At 45.2% G+C, this 17,948-nt stretch overlaps 3 protein-coding genes across 4 annotated transcripts; all 3 read right to left on the reverse strand.

Annotated features, from left to right (window-relative positions):
* Positions 1-1,350: 1,350 nt before the first annotated feature.
* Positions 1,351-6,650, reverse strand: sqlea (squalene epoxidase a). Its single transcript, XM_062465146.1, has 11 exons — positions 6,024-6,650; positions 5,626-5,887; positions 5,208-5,385; positions 4,700-4,799; positions 4,448-4,561; positions 4,160-4,331; positions 3,675-3,770; positions 3,328-3,470; positions 2,961-3,057; positions 2,714-2,801; positions 1,351-2,485 (listed from the first exon to the last, which is right to left on the reverse strand). Exons 1-11 carry the CDS (start codon positions 6,294-6,296, stop codon positions 2,293-2,295), a joined length of 1,716 nt encoding a protein of 571 aa, XP_062321130.1. The 5' UTR covers positions 6,297-6,650; the 3' UTR covers positions 1,351-2,292.
* An 845-nt stretch (positions 6,651-7,495) lies between these two features.
* Positions 7,496-11,405, reverse strand: LOC134023948 (uncharacterized). Its single transcript, XM_062466300.1, has 14 exons — positions 11,156-11,405; positions 10,811-10,887; positions 10,586-10,658; positions 10,371-10,483; positions 10,149-10,174; positions 9,854-9,991; positions 9,500-9,609; positions 9,310-9,405; positions 9,116-9,199; positions 8,885-9,011; positions 8,534-8,639; positions 8,229-8,411; positions 7,871-7,945; positions 7,496-7,753 (listed from the first exon to the last, which is right to left on the reverse strand). The coding sequence occupies exons 1-14, from the start codon at positions 11,181-11,183 to the stop codon at positions 7,670-7,672; spliced, it is 1,320 nt and encodes a 439-aa protein (XP_062322284.1). The 5' UTR covers positions 11,184-11,405; the 3' UTR covers positions 7,496-7,669.
* A 553-nt stretch (positions 11,406-11,958) lies between these two features.
* Positions 11,959-17,924, reverse strand: rnf144b (ring finger protein 144B). 2 transcript variants are annotated; one of them, XM_062465148.1, is made up of 9 exons: positions 17,716-17,924; positions 15,665-16,057; positions 15,119-15,223; positions 14,748-14,808; positions 14,004-14,211; positions 13,436-13,580; positions 13,121-13,210; positions 12,682-12,874; positions 11,959-12,639 (listed from the first exon to the last, which is right to left on the reverse strand). In XM_062465148.1, the coding sequence occupies exons 2-8, from the start codon at positions 15,968-15,970 to the stop codon at positions 12,692-12,694; spliced, it is 1,098 nt and encodes a 365-aa protein (XP_062321132.1). In that variant the 5' UTR covers positions 15,971-16,057; positions 17,716-17,924; the 3' UTR covers positions 11,959-12,639; positions 12,682-12,691. The 2 variants fall into 2 exon arrangements, with proteins under 2 accessions (XP_062321132.1, XP_062321131.1); XM_062465147.1 differs by having other exon boundaries at positions 11,959-12,635; positions 17,716-17,923.
* Positions 17,925-17,948: the final 24 nt, after the last annotated feature.

Genomic DNA, 17,948 nt, shown 5'->3' on the forward strand with positions numbered 1-17,948 from the left:
AAGTTTTCCATGGTTCACCAAACAAAACAGAGGCTTAAGGCCCTTTTTATGCTGCTGTCCTGGTTGCAAATTGCTCACCAGACCTGAGTGTTTAGAGATTTGAATATTTGTGTGTTGTAGGTTGATGCTTTGAGATTTTACTTGAGAAGTGTGTGCAACAACTGAACATTGTGTGTAGTGTTTTGACAACAAGGTGATGTGTAATTGACATCAGTGTGTAAACAAGGAAGGTCAGAGTCTAATGCAGATAAGGGAGTGTGAAGTAGTGCCAAATTGGGTCGAGCAGTTGGTACATGTGAAAATGGTGCCAAATTTTTGCTTTTTGTGTGTTAACAATTGTGAAAAACTGTAACAGGGGAGTGTGTGACGGGTCTTGTGTTCAAATCTGTCTGAAGGGTCTTCTTACAGCTCAATGTTTGCTCTTGGACTTAAAAATAAAACTCAACTTATAAATAAAACTGATAAAAGGTAAACAAAATTTGAGACTCTTGGTTGAGCCTTTCCTGGTGGGAGAGTTTGGGTACCTGGAAAGACAGTTGGGAGAGGGGATCTGAACAGTCGGGGAGTGTGTTGCGGTTGCAGGGATCTGGGCCCACGGATGTGTTTGGCACTACGCTCTGTGCTGGTAATGAACCCAGGTCGTTGTGGTGTAGGCCCTTGTTCTCAACCCACTACACCACAGGGTCCCCCTTCTATTTTTTCAGAATTTCTTTGATTAGAATATTGCTTTGGTAATGCGTCGTGTACGTCTTAAATTAAAATCTTTATGGTCTTAAAATGTCTTAAAAAGGTCTTAAATTTGGGAATCAAACTTTAGAGAAAGCAAATCATTGCCATGATTGTTAGGATTCGCAATGATACTGTTTTGAAAATCTATTGGCAAGTCTGGTAGTATCGGCTTGAAAACCTTAAACAAGAAGCACAAAGAAGAAGACTAGGATTTTACATTTGGACATTTATTCAACAGGTAAATTCAACATACGTTTACAAGTATGTGGAATGCATGTACCAGTTCCAGAACAGTGCAATCAATAGAGCCATTTAGGACTTAAAGTCTGTTTAATTCACATAACTCCACTCACATAGACGCCTCAAAGGCTATTTGTGTTTAACCCTTGTGCTGCCTTCGGGTCACATGACCCAAAGGTTCATAACGAACCACCGTTGTGTTTACCCAATTTTACCCAATACAAAAACAAATAACAATTATTTTCTTTTAACCATTGCAATGTGGGGGGTCTGAGACAGCCCGACAGTTAAAAGAAAATGCTTCACTTTGTTTTTGTAGGAGGTAAATTTGTCGCAATACGACGGTGGGTCACAATGACTGATGGGTCAGAATGACCCGAAGATAACACAAGGGTTAAGTGAGACTGTGATGCTGTTCTCCCGAGCATTGTAGCTAAGGAGCTGATCATGTCATTACCATATCATGGACCAACTCACCAGATCAGCAATTTTTCAAAGCATGAATCAAGGAAGGTTTGTACTTTGTAGACGGTTGGCGGGAGTTTAGGGTTAGGGTCCATCGACCACAGCCTTGTCAGACACGCGCTGCTCGCCCAGTCTTCCCAGGTCAAACTAATAAGAGGACGTGCCGGAAACAGATCCCTTGTTCACAAAGCTTTAAGGCAGGAAGTATGCATCTTGGCAAAAGTTCAACAGATGATTTAAAAAAAAAAAATCATAGTCTGTGCAGCGTTGTCCTATTTGCAGCAAAGTGAAACATTTGCATTATAGTGAAGGACAGCAGTAAGGACACGGTTCGTAAAAAGACAACAGTCGGCTGGTTTTTAGATGAATCATTACGAGATCAAAGTTTTCTTTTCCATTTAGGTTCCCAGGAAGTCATTGGTAACAGGTTGTCTGTAACCTCATCATTGTCCTAATGTCATAAATCTGTCAACATGAGATTTGTCAGCCATGACAGATAACCTATTATACCTATAATATAATAAGGGTTGCGTAGTCAACGTTTCATTAACTTGAACGCTGCACTTACATTTAAATTACACAGCAGGTACAAAAGGATGGTCCTGCACATCACATCTTAATTAGATTTTTCACAGCGAAAGACTAAGGCTTTGCCCTCGAGTACCAACGAGAGGCAAAATGTTAATAATAAACCGTTCTGAGACAGTCAAAAGGCTTCAGCAGGTCACTTCAGACGTACACAGAAAGCTGAGTAGGCGGTGGGTCGTAACTCCATTACGACTGATGTGCTTTGAGTTCAGTGTTCTTTAGGCTGTTAGCCTGGGGCAGTCTCCACTGCTCTCCAGGAGGGGGCGCATTTCAGTCCACCAGGTACTTGACTTCAGAGTAGATGAGGGGGAACATGACGGTGCAGGCACGGTACAAGATGGCCCCGCTCTTGTATAAGGCTCTGGGTTTGGTGAACCAGGACTCAGACTTGAAGGTGAAGTAGATGGCGTACAAGGCCACGGCGAAGAAGTGGCCAATCAGGGTCAAGGGTTTGGGATTCAGCCTGGGAAATCAAATGGATTTTGGAGTTAGATGTAAATATTTGTACTCGTTACCCTTTTTGATATCTCAGTGATATTAACAAAAGAGAATGAGATGCCCCATACACAGTATTTTCCCAGCGCCTATGGGTGTATGTTTTCACAGATGGTCATCTTCCCACAGGTTCGGTGAATAGAATAATCAGTAAATAGTACGTGTTGTGGTGATGGCTAACAGCAGAGAGACTCACACAGAGAGAAGCCCAATAGGACCGTTAATGCACTCCCCTCCAAGCTTGAAGTACAGGAAGCAGGCTTTCCTGAGCTCGTGGAGAGAATCTGAAAAACAAACAAAATCCCCCAAATGCTGTAAACATAAAACATAATAGGAAGAAACAGCCTTGGGAAGAAGTTGGAATTGCATGAAATGACCTACAATGAGGAGAATATATATATATATATGTGATGCGTTGGCAGAGTGCATAGAAGGACACTCACTGTCAGTGGCAGCAAACAGCTCGTACAGGGCTTGGGCCAACACATTCACTACAAAGGAATGTGATGACTTGCGTTCCCAGTGAAATGTTTTCTTTGCCTGTGAAGAAGCAGATACCAAAAGCTTAATAGCACACCCTTCTGCGACTTCACAAGATACAAAAGATGCTTATGTCAGCTCTGAGTGTGCACTTAGACTTGTTCATTAACACTTCTGCTGGTACGCTTAGCCCTAGTAACAGAGCTAGTTATAAAACCAAGCGCATGGAACATGGTGTCACATTCCATAATATCAATGCACATTCCAGCCTAGCCCCAACTGGCGGGGAGGGACGATGTCATTCTTTTGAGGGCTTAGCTCTCCTATTACCTGGAGCATAGCTGTGTTGTCATAAAGATCCGGCATATTCTTGAGCAGAGTTCTCCAGATGCGGACGTCATTGAGGGCCACACTCATCCCTCCTCCTGTTAGCGGGTGTCTCATGTTGTAGGCATCTCCGAGGAGCAGCACACCTGAATAAACACCAAATCCCATGATTCCTTTCACACCTCACTGGAGTGAAACAAGTGTTGTACAACTACATGTATGTGAATAATATCTACATTGATACTGCTGATAAGAGTTATAGTAATAATAGTTGTGATGGGAATATCTATTCCTTAATACATTTTATTACTTCCTGGTTCAATGGTGCAGACAAATCCTCCCTGCCTCACCTTGTTTGTTGACAGGAGAAGGTGGGAGGAAGCTGGCAGGCATGGTCCTAAGGCGGTCGTTCTGCAGGGCCACCATGAAAGGCTCCTTTATGTGCTCTGATGAAAGAGAGAGAACCAATCAGGTCAGACGCACAGCAGGAGCTACCCAATCAGAAGGATGGATACATAAACACATATATGAATCCCAGTGTGAATGTTTCCTGCCTCAACCCCTTAACTTTGTGTTTATTCATTCCTCACACTCTCCAGCGATCATTCTCATACTGTTAAGAAGAAAGTCCAACTCAGAACCTATCTCTAAACACGCCTGTGTGCATGAGAACATGATACCTGCTGTACTATAGGGACATTAGATGTATTATAGTACCTTCTAAACATCTCACCATCAAGAGAGTTAAGCTAGCTCAGTATATGACCTTTGAACTAGCAGTCCTGTTTGTATTGCACTGTCTGATGTGTCCTTCATCCTGTCGATTTCCTCCTACCTGGTAGCTGTGGGTAGATCTTCTCAGCCAGGTACTCAGTCAGGTTCCTGGGCATCTCCCCCCGGATGTCGACCAGGACCCTGGTCTCTGTGGAGGAGATCTGGTAGATGAGCACAGGGCTGGGGTTGGCCAGGACCAGTTCTGCATGGTTGGCCCTGTACTGGGGAGAGTCCTGAGGACAGCAAACCCAGGAGAGAGAACAGAACAACGGTTGAAATTGCGGAAAGGTTGAACCGTTGGGATGCAAAAAGAAAACATGGGAGTTTTGACAAAATCTCCTTCATGTACCTTCATCAGGCATCCGACAAAGTGCGAGGAAACGTAGGCCTTCCCTGAACCCAGACTCTTGCGGAACTTGGAGAAACAACCGTCGGCCACCACGGTTAGCGGCGCATGGATCTCCTATGGAGAGACAAGTGGAAACAATCATCACGACACGGCCACGTTAAACCTCAACCGTCCTTTGAGTCGTCTTTTGTTTTTCGGTGAGGGTCTGTGCAATCCCTCAGGAACGGTGAAAGACAGGTCTGACCCGCTCACCTTGGTGTCTCCCGTTTCCTTGTCCTTGTACTGAACGCCCGTCACGCAGCCGTCCTCCTCCTCCAGCAGACTCGACACAGTGCCTTCTACCATGGTGACACTAGAGGGTGCAGAGGAGCACACGCTCAATGAGACTCCCTCTGTTGTCGCTTCACCTGACACCACAGCCACGGAGCAGCCGCCCGTCACCACACAGACATTACACACAGTCCGGAGTTTCGATAACGTAAGTCATTTAATAAGTCACTGATAACTCCATCGATAAGTCACCCATGAACATAGGAATTGAAAGCACAATCAGGATCATCGCCTTAATTAAGTGATCAAGTTAACCTGCTAACATTTCTTTGTAAGATACATACATTATAAACATATTTTACAGTTAAAATGTTTTATTTAATGACCCATCCCTTGACAGGAATAGTAATCCTAGCTCAGATACTTGCTGTTTATAATGCCATTTCAAATGCACATCAGATCCCATACTGGATCATAAACCTCCACCTACTTGGCCTCGGCCTGGGCTGCCCTGCGTAGGCCCATGATGAAGCGGCCATGATGGAAGGCCCGTCCGCACTGGACGGTGTTCTCTTCTTGAGGGTACGGGATCTCCACCTCTGTGCAACTCTCTCTGTCGTGGATCACGTAGCCCTTCACAACGTGAGCGTCCAGACCCTCCACCGAATCTGAGGAGGTCAGAGAAAGAGTGTCAGTTACTCATCACCAGTTTTCATTATTCATCGAGTGCTTGGGCACAGTATCACATTGACATGGCTGTCCTGAGCTTCCTACTGCCGATCTGACTTGGGGAGGAAAAAGTATACTTCTATTTTGTCATTTAGGTCTACAGATTGTTATAACGTTGAAGGATAGGCCTATTTGACATAATAATACAGTTTTTATATAATGAATAGTAAAGTATTTACCCTCAAGCCCGAGCTCCTTAAGAGCCCGGTATCCACCGGGTTGGAGGAGCTCTCCTACAATCCTGTCCGGCTCGCGCAGGTCTCTCTCTATTACGGTGACTCTGTGGCCGTCCCGAGCCAGGACAGCTGCCATGGCGGATCCGAGAACTCCTGCTCCAACGATAATCACGTCGGGCTCCTGGGCCACAGTAGTCGCACCTGCTGGGCTGGTAACCGTGGATGGGGACTCTTTGACTGTCACCCTTGCTCTATTCCTACGTCCCTGGAGATGGAAATGTATTTTATCCATAAGCTACATTAGTCTTTGAGCTATAACTATTTATTTAAAAGGTAATAGAATAATTCGTCTACATAAATTAGAAAAGAAGGTTGTATTCAATGCTTCTTACACGACTCACCTTTTTGGAATCGGTTTCTGTGGTCCTGGCCGGCGAGGATTTAGGAATAAAATTATTGATCAACGGAATAGTTGATACGAGTTCCAGTGCTACCTGGAAAACTTTCGGTGCATTGAATGTTTGTCCGCGGAAATACCTCACATAAGACAGTAGCATGCCGGCAATGAGGCACACAATTGCGGCAAGTAAAACCTCTTTGTGAGCAGAAGTCAATATTGCATCGCATTTTTTATAAATGTATGTGAAGCTTGCAATTCCAAGAAAGGTCCACATGTTCTCACTTTTAAAAAACCTACTCACAGTAAGAACTTAAGGCTTGCTACAAAGTGCAACGATAATTATTTTAAAAAGAAGTGAATGCGTTTTCAGGCACAAAAAATCTAACATTCATATAAAAATTGTAGATGTTTCAGTCTTCAAAATAGGCTACATAGCCCCCTATCAGTCAATCCAGAAGGTAATTTGCGTTTTGTTGTAAAGTCATGACAGTATTCCAGCCGTTGCGACGGTGTCAGAGGATGCTGTGTGTATTATGACAATGAGGATTATGGTAACCTTGACTCTGTGCCACTTCTCCATCCCTTTACTTCAACTGTACACTTTTCTATTTGTCGCCATCGATATAAAGGCAAATGATTGGTCTAATCCTGTCTCTAATGCCAATCCTATGCATTTACCATCCACGTAAATTTGAGGACAAGATCATACTTTAGTGAGAAGGGTGGACCATATGGACGAGGGGCGGGTTTACAGATTACGTCCCGCCCCGTCCGCATGTGAACCTTCCAATCATGTAGAGCGCGTCAGTGAGCAGAGCTCACGCTATCTTCCAGTGATTGGTCTACATATTTGTGACTTAGTCGTCCGAGAGTGCGATGCGATACAACATTTGATAGGTTCTCCGCAGGTAGGTTACCTCACGAAAGTCAGGATATCGGTTCATTCACTTACGTACGTTCATCAATGCTACTACACAATTCCTAAGGTAGCAATCCGCTTAATAACACCCATCTTTGACCAGCTCAGTTGTGTTGCATAGCAATATTTATATCTATGTGAACTCTATAGGTTAGTCTGTGCCGAAACCAAGCGTAGCACGCTATGGCCTGGCCCATTGACGCGAAACCATTCAATACTGTCTGTCTGGCCACTGGCCAATTCTCAGCCACTGACTGTCAGACGTGGCGTAATATGATATCACTGGAAAATGGATGTCCATTGTCCATCAGCCTGGTTACCAAACCGTGGAGGTTGTTTTGTATGTTCAAAAGCAAGCACATAGGGCTCAGGTTTTCCCTAAGCACAGGTTCAGGACCAGCCATGTATGGATGTTCATTGTTATATATGGACCAGCACCAGCCATATAGAACGATCAAGGATAACCTGACGACTGCAACAAATTGAAAATAAGTCAGTGTTTGTCTCGTGCAACTCCAATCGACAACTGTTATTGAAACAACACTACAAATATAATGTATTTGTTTACTTGCACATTTATTATTTGTTCATGTAGTCATTACATTATGAGTTTACAAAAGGCTTCCATCAACATGTCTCTAGAAACAACTAAGAATATAAAAGTGATGGACTAACATTGGGAGGAAAAAAGTTTTCCCATGTATAACCAGTAGCTATACTAGATGTATTTACAGGTAGTGATTGAAGATGGTTTCATATTTCTCCTGTTTCCCTGACGTGACGTTAGGCTCTCCATTCTTCTTGACAAAGTCCTGAGAATACAAGATAAACATCCGTTTTCCCAGCCAACTACACTGTGTAATAATAATGTTTTCAATATGCTTTTATCCAATGTGTTTGGCATTTTACTTCCTAAAACAACGTCTGACCTCCAAATCCTCCAATGAGGCGCTGCCGTCCTCCACCTTCTGACCAATCCCATGACTGAAGCTCATGTAGCGTTCCTGTCCATAAACAGATTTTTCATCCATATGTGCCCTTATTGATGAATCGACCAATAAAACCCTTCAGCTGGTTAGCCGAACACCACTGACAGCTTTCAACACATTCTACATTTTACCAGTGAACTTGAATTACAATTGCATTCGTAAGAGGTGGGCAAGATATGAGCTTCTGCATAGCATTTCCACGAATAACAACGACCATATTTGGGCTTTTCAAGTCACAGCCAGGACTTCTCTTGGACTTACATACATCCAGGTAGGAAGGGTAGAGGTTCGTGACTACCTTGACCATGTTGTTGACCACTCCTTCCTCTATGATGCGGACAGCGTTCCTCAGGCCGCGGGCGAAGGCGTCCATCGCACCAATGTGGGAGATAAACAGGTCATCCAGGTCTGTAGATTCCCGACGCACCTTGGCATCAAAGTTCAGTCCTCCAGGCTGCAATCCACCCTGCTCTATAACCGTCTGAAGATGAGGGGCCAAACTATTATTAAGACCTGGCTAGCTAGTTATTTAGTTAAGGCATATTATTGTGTGTCTAACTGTTGTGTTCCAATAAAAATGTATTGTATTGGGTTCTGTCTCACCTTCATGACCATGGTGGTGTTTCTGATGTCCATGGGGAACTGGTCTGTGTCCCAGCCCAGGTCAGGAGAACCCGTGTTAGAGTCAACAGAACCCAGCATACCAAACCTGCCCACCAGGGAAACATTCTTTGGTGGAACAGTTTATGGGTGCACTTGATTTAGCAGTTATTGCATTCCAGCTTAGGGTTTTAGAGGACATTGGTGTCATTGTTTTTCGACAAAGTTAAATACAATTTTACATTAAAGGCATTGTTTGTCTACACAATGAAAATGTATCTGAAAGCGTCAATTTTCCCCACTGGACAGGCCCTTTGTGTGATGGCAGTAGACATGAGAGACTTAATAGCTTACACGGAGGCCATCACAACATCGTGTTCATAGGAGTGGCCAGCAAGAGTGGTGTGGTTGGGCTCGATGTTTAGCTTAAAGTGGCTGTCCAAACCAAAGTGCTTCAGGAAGCCAATGACACTCATGGCATCTGGAAAGTTGCAGAACCAAAAAAAAAATTATGTCATAGAAATTAATAACTAGTGTTAGATCAACTTTCATGTGAAAAAGCAAGTGCTCTACTGAGCATCTTACCATAGTCATACTGATGTTTGCAGGGCTCTTTGGGTTTGGGCTCAATCAGAAACTGACACTTCAAGCCAATCTTTTCTTTGTACTCTGAAGACACAGTCAGGTTCTTAATCACATGCAGCTACCAGAAAACAAACACTTAAAAAGTCAAATGTATTGAGCAGTGTTATTCTATTGAGCATAGCACTGGTACTCACTGACAGCCATTTTGAAGAAATTGGCCATGTGTTTGAGTTCAGCTGCCACATCAGTGTTGTGTATGGACAGAAAGCCCTCCCGGCCTCCCCAGAACACTGCACGATTAAAACACCAGAGACACTGTCGGTTGGGATTGGCTCAAAACACAGGTTTGAATCAATCAATCCCCTCTTTCTATTGTTAATGTACCAAAGTTATCTGCCCCCAGCTTCTTAGCTACATCCAGTCCTTTCTTCACCTGGGCCCCGGCGTAGGCTAGCACATGACTGTCAGGGTTGGTGGCTGCACCATTCATGTACCTACAAGTCGCAAACATCCAATTCAAAAGTTGGTCGGATGAAGAATCAATACTATCAGAATGAAGTGGGTTTATCGTTATGAAGATAAAGTGCATCATTCACTCCAAAAATATTCTCTAGTTTTACCCTTGTCACAAGGGTGATAGGCGCATCTCTATTACATTGCGGTTGTTTTTTGAGTGAACTGTGCCTTTAAGCCCATATAGCTAGGGCCTGTCTGTGTTCTTATGAGAGGGAACTAGACCTTGGGTGGGCAAACAGGTTACAAGTGACCCAGAGGACCTTGACCCCGGTCCTGTTCTGAAGCTGCAAGGCTAGGTCCGTCATCTCATCCAGGTTTCTGTTGGACTCCTCCAGGCTGCTGCCCTCTGGAGCCATGTCCCTGGACACGGGTGCATTTGATTTGACTTCCCTTGTTTTCTGTTACTTTTGCCATCATTGCAAAACAATGGCTCAAACTCAACATTAACTCACAACAAACAACATGAAAAAATTATGAATTTCTGAATGCATAGTAGTTACAGTATACATTACAATACCTGTCATGAAATGTGTAGTACTTGACCTGTAGAAAAGACAAACATACACACAATTCTATATTAACATTAACAATAGAGTAAAAACCACAAACTGATGACAGCATGTGATACCATCCTGATGCATGCAATGATCCAATGATTTCATGCATTGAGAGGGATCAGTGGTAGGATGAGAGATCCAGGAGGAAGAGATGCTTTCGGGCTCAGTGGAGTTGAACTCACACCCAATTTGGTGAAGAACTCAAAAGCAGCATGGAGCCTCTTCCTGGCTGCCTCCATGGGGGTTCCCTCATTCCAGGATCTCTGGAGGGTGGGGAACCCAAACGGGTCAGCACCTTGCAGGTGGAGGGTACAACATGAGTATTATGTAAACAGATACATGCCTTGTGTTTGTGTGTATGAAACATTATGTGCGTGAGAGTGGGGTCCATCGTTACCAGTTCCACAGAAGGAATGCCAGTAACAGACAGAGAATCTCAGCCAGTCCTCCATCTTCCTTCCCAGCAGCACCTGCACAAAGGCAACAGAAACACAGGAAGTCAGGACGTAATGACCACTGATTAAAGGAAGTCAAAATCATAACCTACACAAAGTAATCATACAGATTTATGTCTGTTGTTAGCCATTAGTGCCATTCACATGCCAATTCTCTCACAGCCTACCTCTTCTGCACTGTAGTGCTTGAAGCACAAGACGTCTCGTGGCCCTGCTTTCGGAACATATGGAATCTTCGGAATACCTGGGTGGAAAAGCCACCGTTATATTAAATAATCACGACGACACTACGGCTCTAGTATTGTCATGCAAAACAGTAATCGCCATTTTGCCCATCTGACTTCAATAAACCTACATTTTATTACACTTTAGCAGGCGAGAAGTTTTACTTCCAGCCAGGTAAATTGCTTGAATGTGTTTGCAGCTGAAGTGGTTGTTGCTGCTTTTTAGAACACGAAATCCTAACCAATGTGTTGATGAAAGAGAATGGATTGCTTAGATCCGATAATTACCAGCAAAGAATTCAATCTCGGTTGCCATCTGAAACTTCTCAGTCAGACTGAGAATCCTCAAACCTCTGTTTATGGACAGGAACGCTACACGAGCTTCATGGGATTTGTCGAACGGTAGAGGGCGACAGCGCCTCGTTGGAATATATGGAGGTCGACGTTGTTTTAAGTAAAGTAAAACATGTTAATCTTTATCAATGCGACATCCTTGGTTTGCGGTAGGTCTACATCCTAAACATTGTTGTTAATTACTGTCACTTTGGAACAAAGTGTTGTCTAAATGAATACTTTATTATATTATTGTAGCCTACTGTACAGTGTAATTGGTTGGTTGTGTATCCGAGTTAGAGTGATTCCGGTCTTTTAGTGAGAAAACTCGAAATACTATTGTAGCTCATTCTTCTAAATCGTTTATTTCTCAACAATATCAGCAGAATCTAAATGTTATGTTTTTTAGTTGATCTCGGTACATGGGTGGAGAGGACTTCTCTGAGTCCCTGATAAGGTACCATGAAGTCCTCCATAAGATCCAGAAGTGGTAGGCTACAAGACGTTATTTTATCGTTTCATGGACATCGTGATTGTGAACATTTCCTCCTCCACAAAGACACTGCAAAAAAGGTAAAGGAGTGGTACCTATGCTATGCACCAGAGGGCGTTCAGAGACCCTCGCCGAGGAACAGCCAGACCCTGTAACAGGCCAGGACCACGTCACAGGCCAGCTTGCTGTGGGTCACCTTTATACGAACTGCTTCCCCACCATAGCACTTGTTTTGGTCTTCAAACCACACTTGGAGCAGCGGACACATGTTCAACATCGGATGTTTATTTCAATTACAATGGAGCTTTTACAAAATATCTGATGCACAAACATCAACCAAAGAGTAGAAACAGCACGGGACACCATACACACACCCATAAATATACATTGACATACATCAGAGTAGCACACATGACCCATCCGTACTGTCTGGACACTCCAGGTGGAGACAATAAACATTCACAGCAGAAAACCCTCTCCATGTGCACAGTTGAAGCCCTATATGATGTCCCTCAGTACCCTACAGAGTGCACCATAACACCCATCCCTTTGCACATTACGAAATTATAGTTTGCATTGGTTAATAGGATTCTCCTACTGTGTTACAGTTGTTTATTTAATAAACAACGCCTAGGTTTGCATAATAGAATGGAAGGCAAAACAAATACCACCAAATACCAGGCACTGTAGTATGAGGCACTTGTGCACCTAACAAGACTGGTTTGGCATCATGAGGCTTGGCACATGAAAACAGCACTGTGCTCTGCAGTACTGTACAAGAGTGTATGAATGTGAGGATATGAACGTGGGATTGTACTGTGTGTGTGTGTGTATTCCTACCTCCCTGCTAGTGTGTGTCTACATACCCATTTTCCCATCTATTTGAGTGTGTGTGTGTATGCCTATCACTCTGTGTGTGTGTGTGTGTGTGTGTGTGTGTGTGTGTGTGTGTGTGTGTGTGTGTGTGTGTGTGAGAGAGAGAGAGAAGGAGAGCTCTGTTATGCGTCGGGGTCCATCTGACTAGGCTCTGTCTGGCTGGGCTCCTTCCTCTTCTTCCTCTTCCTCATCTTGGAGCCGGCACAGGGCTTACACACGCAGCACAGGATGCAGGGGGAGGCCAGCAGCAGGAGGGGGGAGGTCACCAGCACCACCACACTCACCCCAACCAGGATCCCCACCACCTCAGCAACACAGGACACGCACACGGGTGTCAACACACAACAGAAACCACACGCGATACAACCACACTGCAGTACGACGAAACCACACACAATTGAGTCCCATATTTCTTACAGGTCTGTGTATGAGCCCGTATACATCATGTGATGTAAATGATGTATAACATTGTAGATGCAGATTCATAACAGGGGGGGAAAGTGGGGGGGAAAGTGTCACCCTAAATGGTGTCGTAGTGAAACCGCAGTCACCTGTGTCCGGTTCCACATTACCGAGGCTCTTGAGTGTCCCAGCTTATTTCTGCAGGGGCCCTTGTCATAGTGTCTCAAGAATATGTCCCCCTGCAAACAGGCACAAAGGTGTGTAGTATGTAGTATACAGTCTACAGTATATTACTCATATGGAGAGTAGAGTATTTTTAACACTAGAGTATGTACTATGTTGTGCAAGTTGGAGGGATGATCATGGGGAAGACACAACCACACTCTGACTCACAAGTGGGAGCGATGATTAAGTAGAGTATGTAAAGTATAAACAAATCCAGGGGAGGAGAGAACTAGACTTACATCTAGGCTCTGGAGACAGTACCAACAGAAGGTGTGTTTGCAGCTTTTACACAGCATCTGGGCGCAGCCCTGGTTCCTCTCTATGTAGACCCCGCACATCGGACACTGCTTGATGGGGGGGTCTGCCTCGCTGCAAGACTGGGCCCTGGAGACGGGAGGGGCAGGGGGGAAGAGGAGGCGAGGGGAGAAAGGGCAAGAGGTTGAATCTTGGAGCACTGATGTTGAAAGGCCAAACCTGTTTTTAGCAGTGTGCTCGGTTTATGCACGTAAGGCTGTACCAGAATAGCCCATTTATTTGTGGAGGAGACACTATGAAGGCTGATTGAGAGAGCAGCTCAGCGCAAATGTGTGTTTAAAAGGGTGAGGTGCTACACAGTAACACAACAAAGATTACGGTTGTAAAACAGCCTAATAAAGTTGTATGGTATCGACTGATTAGGGGGGGTCACATGAAAGGAATATAAATGAGTCCGGTGCAGGGTGTGCTGGAGGGCTTTCGTTGATGCGTCACGTCCCCGAGTATGGTGACGAGACCAGACTCCAGTAGGACGCTTCCATATCGACTGACCTTCCGCCAGAGGAGGGGGACGTCATGGGCGGCCGCTCCGGGCAGGAGTGCCCGCTGTCCCAGGCTCCTCGGCACCCGGAGCAGAAGACGGCGTGGCAGTCCTGGCAGGGCACCGATGTGGGCCTGCCCTCCGTAGAGGGCCCCACAGAGCACACAGCCTGGCACTCCAGCACCGGGCACCACACCTTACTGGGGTCCAGCTGCACCCCTGGAAGGGAAGGGGGAGGGGGGGGAGCAGTAGAGCACATGCTGTTTGGCTGTATATGTGCAACCAACTGAATACATACAAATATGAACCCCTATATACTGAAAACCCCGAGATATACAGTGTATACGCTAAACATTGACTGAAGTAGAATTGACGAATTAGTGGTGGTTAAGAAGTGAGTATGCTGCGAGTGAATGAAAAATAGAAGTGTGCCTCCACAAAACTACTGCGACAGAGTTTGACAAGATGAACTGTCCAGCAGGTTTGGTTATCAACATGTCACAAACCTAACCATTCAACTGCTCCTAATGGAGATTCTTAACACTTCTCTCCAGTGAAACGGCCGGGTTCAAGGCTAGAGTTACAACAGCAGCCTGGCTGCAGCAGGAACAGAAGGAGTAGGGGCAAAAAACTCCACAATATGCCAGGCATGTAAAGTGTCTCCCTTATGGGTATGTTCAACGTATCACCACCAGATGGTACGGGACCTGAAATAGCTGTCCAGACACCAGTATGCTAATTCAACAGGGCTGTACCTCGCTCAAACCTCAGCCGCTGGTACAGCTCCACTTGTTCTGCAGAGACGAAACAAGCGATCTGCAACCACAGACAAAACGTGCATTCGATTTTCATCGTTTTTTATTTGTGTTAGCAAGAAGTTACACTGGGATGCCGGTATTTTTTTTCAAGTGAACTCTTCCTGGTTGTGTCATTCAGAGCAGCATTTTTTATTCTGCTGTTGGGGTTTGCCCAAGTTAACAAAGTGGGGTTTGCCCTGCGCAACATGGATGCCATGCGCAAATGTTGATAACATTTCAAATGGAAAGGCATATACTGCTGATGGGGTCTATTGTTAGGGACCAGGAGGTGCTGAGACTGTACCCTCTGGTCAGCTCCTATGACGTACCTCAGAGTCCAGCAGTGCTCCAATCTTCTGACAGGCCATGTCAGGACAGGTGATGGGAGCGCCCCCGCCATCCCGGATGGCCAGCCGGACATACTGCTGCAGACACTGGGGCAAGGAGACGGACAGCACGGTGAGCAACGCTGTCCTGATTGGAGAACAATGTGCGATTCATCACCAGCCACTAACATAGGAAACCATATTATGGGGTGGAATGGTGGGGAGGGGGTTGGGGATGAGGAGGACGAGGGGAGGAGGAGGGTGTGGAGAAAAACAATGTGGGGGAGGAGGTGGGGGGGAGAACCAGAAAGATCAGGTTTATTCTCTCTGGAGCCAAACTGGCAACAGTGTTGTTTTGTTTACACTACGGCTATGGCTCTGGATGACCTTGCGCCAGGCTATCTGCTAGCTAACAGCTCAGATGAGGAGGATGACAGACGGACAGAGATTAACACCTGGCAGTGCCAGCTTTAGAAAAACACTGCATCTCAGGCTAATATAGACATGAAGCAGGATGCAGAAGAAGAGGATGACTCGTAGCCTACCTACCAGAGTACAGAAGACACAGTCGCAGGTGTGCAGTTTACTGGTCGCCACCGAGGGTTTCTCACTAAGGCACAGCTTGCAGTAGACGACTGAGTTGGGGGCTGAGGCTGGGGAGAGGGTTGCGGCACGTGTTGGAGTTGAGGCGGGGGAAAAGGCTGGGGAAAGCCCTAGCGTGAGGGCAATAATTGGGGCTGGGGAGACAGCTGGGGGAAGGGTGGGAGATGAGGCTGGGGAGAGGTCTGGGGCTGTTGCTGAGGATAGGGCTGGGGCTGGATCTGAGGCTGGAGTCTTGGTAGTACTGTTAGCCATGGCGGAGTCTTAGTGTCAGTCAGCTAGCTAGCTGTTATTAGCCCTTGTGTCTGCGTGAAGGGTGAAATGATGTCCTCCATGTTCTTGCTAGAAGGAAAACACACACACACAGCAACCTTATCACATCACACACTGATCTGCTGTGAGGATTTAGGATTATACACTGCCTAGCGCGTTATCACTTCCTGTTATTGGAGATAGTGCCCCTTTATTCTACCTTGGCTGAGTTAACAACATTAATATTGTGTGTGGGTGTGTTGGCTTAATCTTTGTCCAGATCCGTGACGTAGGATGCAACACATTTGTCACACTGTAGATAAAAAGCATTAACTTGACAGTGCTTTCCCAAAAAAACAACATGCAAACGTCACTTTAACTCTATCACTAATTTCCAAAACACACTGAACTGGCCATCTGAGATATGAATGGTTCTGGTCTACATCACATCTTTTGTCTGACAAAACTCCAGATCGATCAGCAACAAGATCATTAAACATGGTGGAAGACAAAGGTGGAATATATTAAACCTGCTGTATGTTAGAGAGGACAGAACCACAGTCAGATTATCTGATCTCCAATTGCGAGGGGCACAAGGAATTACACCATAATCTAGGATTAGCATGGATTATATAACAAATGTGGTGGGTGCTAGCAGTCCAGGGTCATGAAAAATAGCAAAACCCATTTGGCAGGATTGCTGGCCAAAAAGCTGTCGATCACCCTTTCTCCCCACACGGCACGACTGGTGAAACTGGCCCACAGACTCATACCAGCCAGATCAATAGAGCTGGCATCACCGTCCCACATTCCCTGGGCACCTCTGCCCGCGAAACACTGATACTCACACTTGAACGGGCACGTTTCTTTCTGCACTGTCACGGTGGAGAGCAGGGCTGCAGTGCGTGTGTGGAGCTCAGAGGAGGATACATCTCACAACTGACTGCCAGTAGTTCCCTGCCACCACTAAACAGGCCACTTTCAAACAGACTGCCAGTCCTCAGGAAACAGTGTCTCTGTATTCATTTCCATGTAATCCTAAACATGGAAATGAACACAAAGACAACCCTAGAGTCAAGGAGGGGAATTTTTTGCTATCTTACTGGAATGTCCTGGATTTACGCAATTGGTTTTGCTTTGATTATTGCAAAATATTCATGTTTATAAATCCTCAAAAGTAAATAGTGAGGAACAAGTGAGGAATGAAACATTTTAAACGACTATCATTAACTGTGATTTATTTATTTTTGTCCTTTTTTGTACAGTTATAAATGAGCCTGTGTAGATACTGAGTACTGAGACTGCCGCTCCGGAGGGGCCGTGCTGCATGGATCAAGGTCTACATGGCATTCCAGCTAGTCAGGGATCAAAGCCTCATTGTGCCCTACACAAGCAGAAACTGAAAAACAAATCAGTTGTGAATCGATGCCTTACGTGGTGACAGTGAGAAAGAGAAAGAGAGAGCGATACGAATTTGTCACAAATTGAGTAAGTGATTACTGCGCAGGTGGGAATATGCTTAAACATAAAATCTGAGATGCTTTAGTTAGCATCTTGGTAAGTAAATTATTGACATAACTGGCACTCCTGCATTGCCAAGGTTGTACTGGAATAGGTCAACACGAATTTAGCATTTGTTTACATACAAAAACAGCATAGGCCCACACGGTTTACCAACAATAGAATATTTATTTTGATGCCATCTGCCAGAAAATGTGGAATCTGACAGAGAAGGAGAAATAGCTTACCTTCCCAGTCGACCACTGCGTATGCAAGCCTCGGATCCCCCAGCCGCAGTGCTTCTGCTATGACACAGACACATCTGTTGACACAGTCACCTACGAAAAACCTACACCTGCCGTGGCTACCATTAGTGCCGCCTACTAGCACGACCCCGGGTGTAACAGAAACTCGCGGAGTGCCAAGCCCATATGTGTGTGTGTGTGTGTGTGAGTGTGTGAGTGTGTGTGTGTGTGAGAGA

Source organism: Osmerus eperlanus, chromosome 7 (genome assembly GCF_963692335.1).
Source record: "Osmerus eperlanus chromosome 7, fOsmEpe2.1, whole genome shotgun sequence".
In the NCBI taxonomy this organism is placed as follows: Eukaryota; Metazoa; Chordata; class Actinopteri; order Osmeriformes; family Osmeridae; genus Osmerus; species Osmerus eperlanus.

Coding starts and splice junctions, on each gene's coding strand:
- sqlea (XM_062465146.1), bottom strand. CDS start 6,296: ATGTGGACCTTTCTTGGAATTGCAAGCTTCACATACATTTATAAAAAA. Junction 4,332..4,447: donor TTGTCGGATGCCTGATGAAG/GTACATGAAGGA, acceptor TGCTGTCCTCAG/GACTCTCCCCAGTACAGGGC. Junction 2,486..2,713: donor CCTATTGGGCTTCTCTCTGT/GTGAGTCTCTCT, acceptor TTGATTTCCCAG/GCTGAATCCCAAACCCTTGA.
- LOC134023948 (XM_062466300.1), bottom strand. CDS start 11,183: ATGGCAACCGAGATTGAATTCTTTGCTG. Junction 10,659..10,810: donor AGCACTACAGTGCAGAAGAG/GTAGGCTGTGAG, acceptor GCCTTTGTGCAG/GTGCTGCTGGGAAGGAAGAT. Junction 7,946..8,228: donor TGGTCAACAACATGGTCAAG/GTAGTCACGAAC, acceptor GTTTATGGACAG/GAACGCTACATGAGCTTCAG.
- rnf144b (XM_062465148.1), bottom strand. CDS start 15,970: ATGGCTAACAGTACTACCAAGACTCCAGCCTCAGATCCAGCCCCAGCC. Junction 13,581..14,003: donor TCCCCCTCCTCTGGCGGAAG/GTCAGTCGATAT, acceptor TCCCGTCTCCAG/GGCCCAGTCTTGCAGCGAGG. Junction 12,875..13,120: donor TAATGTGGAACCGGACACAG/GTGACTGCGGTT, acceptor TGTGTTGCTGAG/GTGGTGGGGATCCTGGTTGG.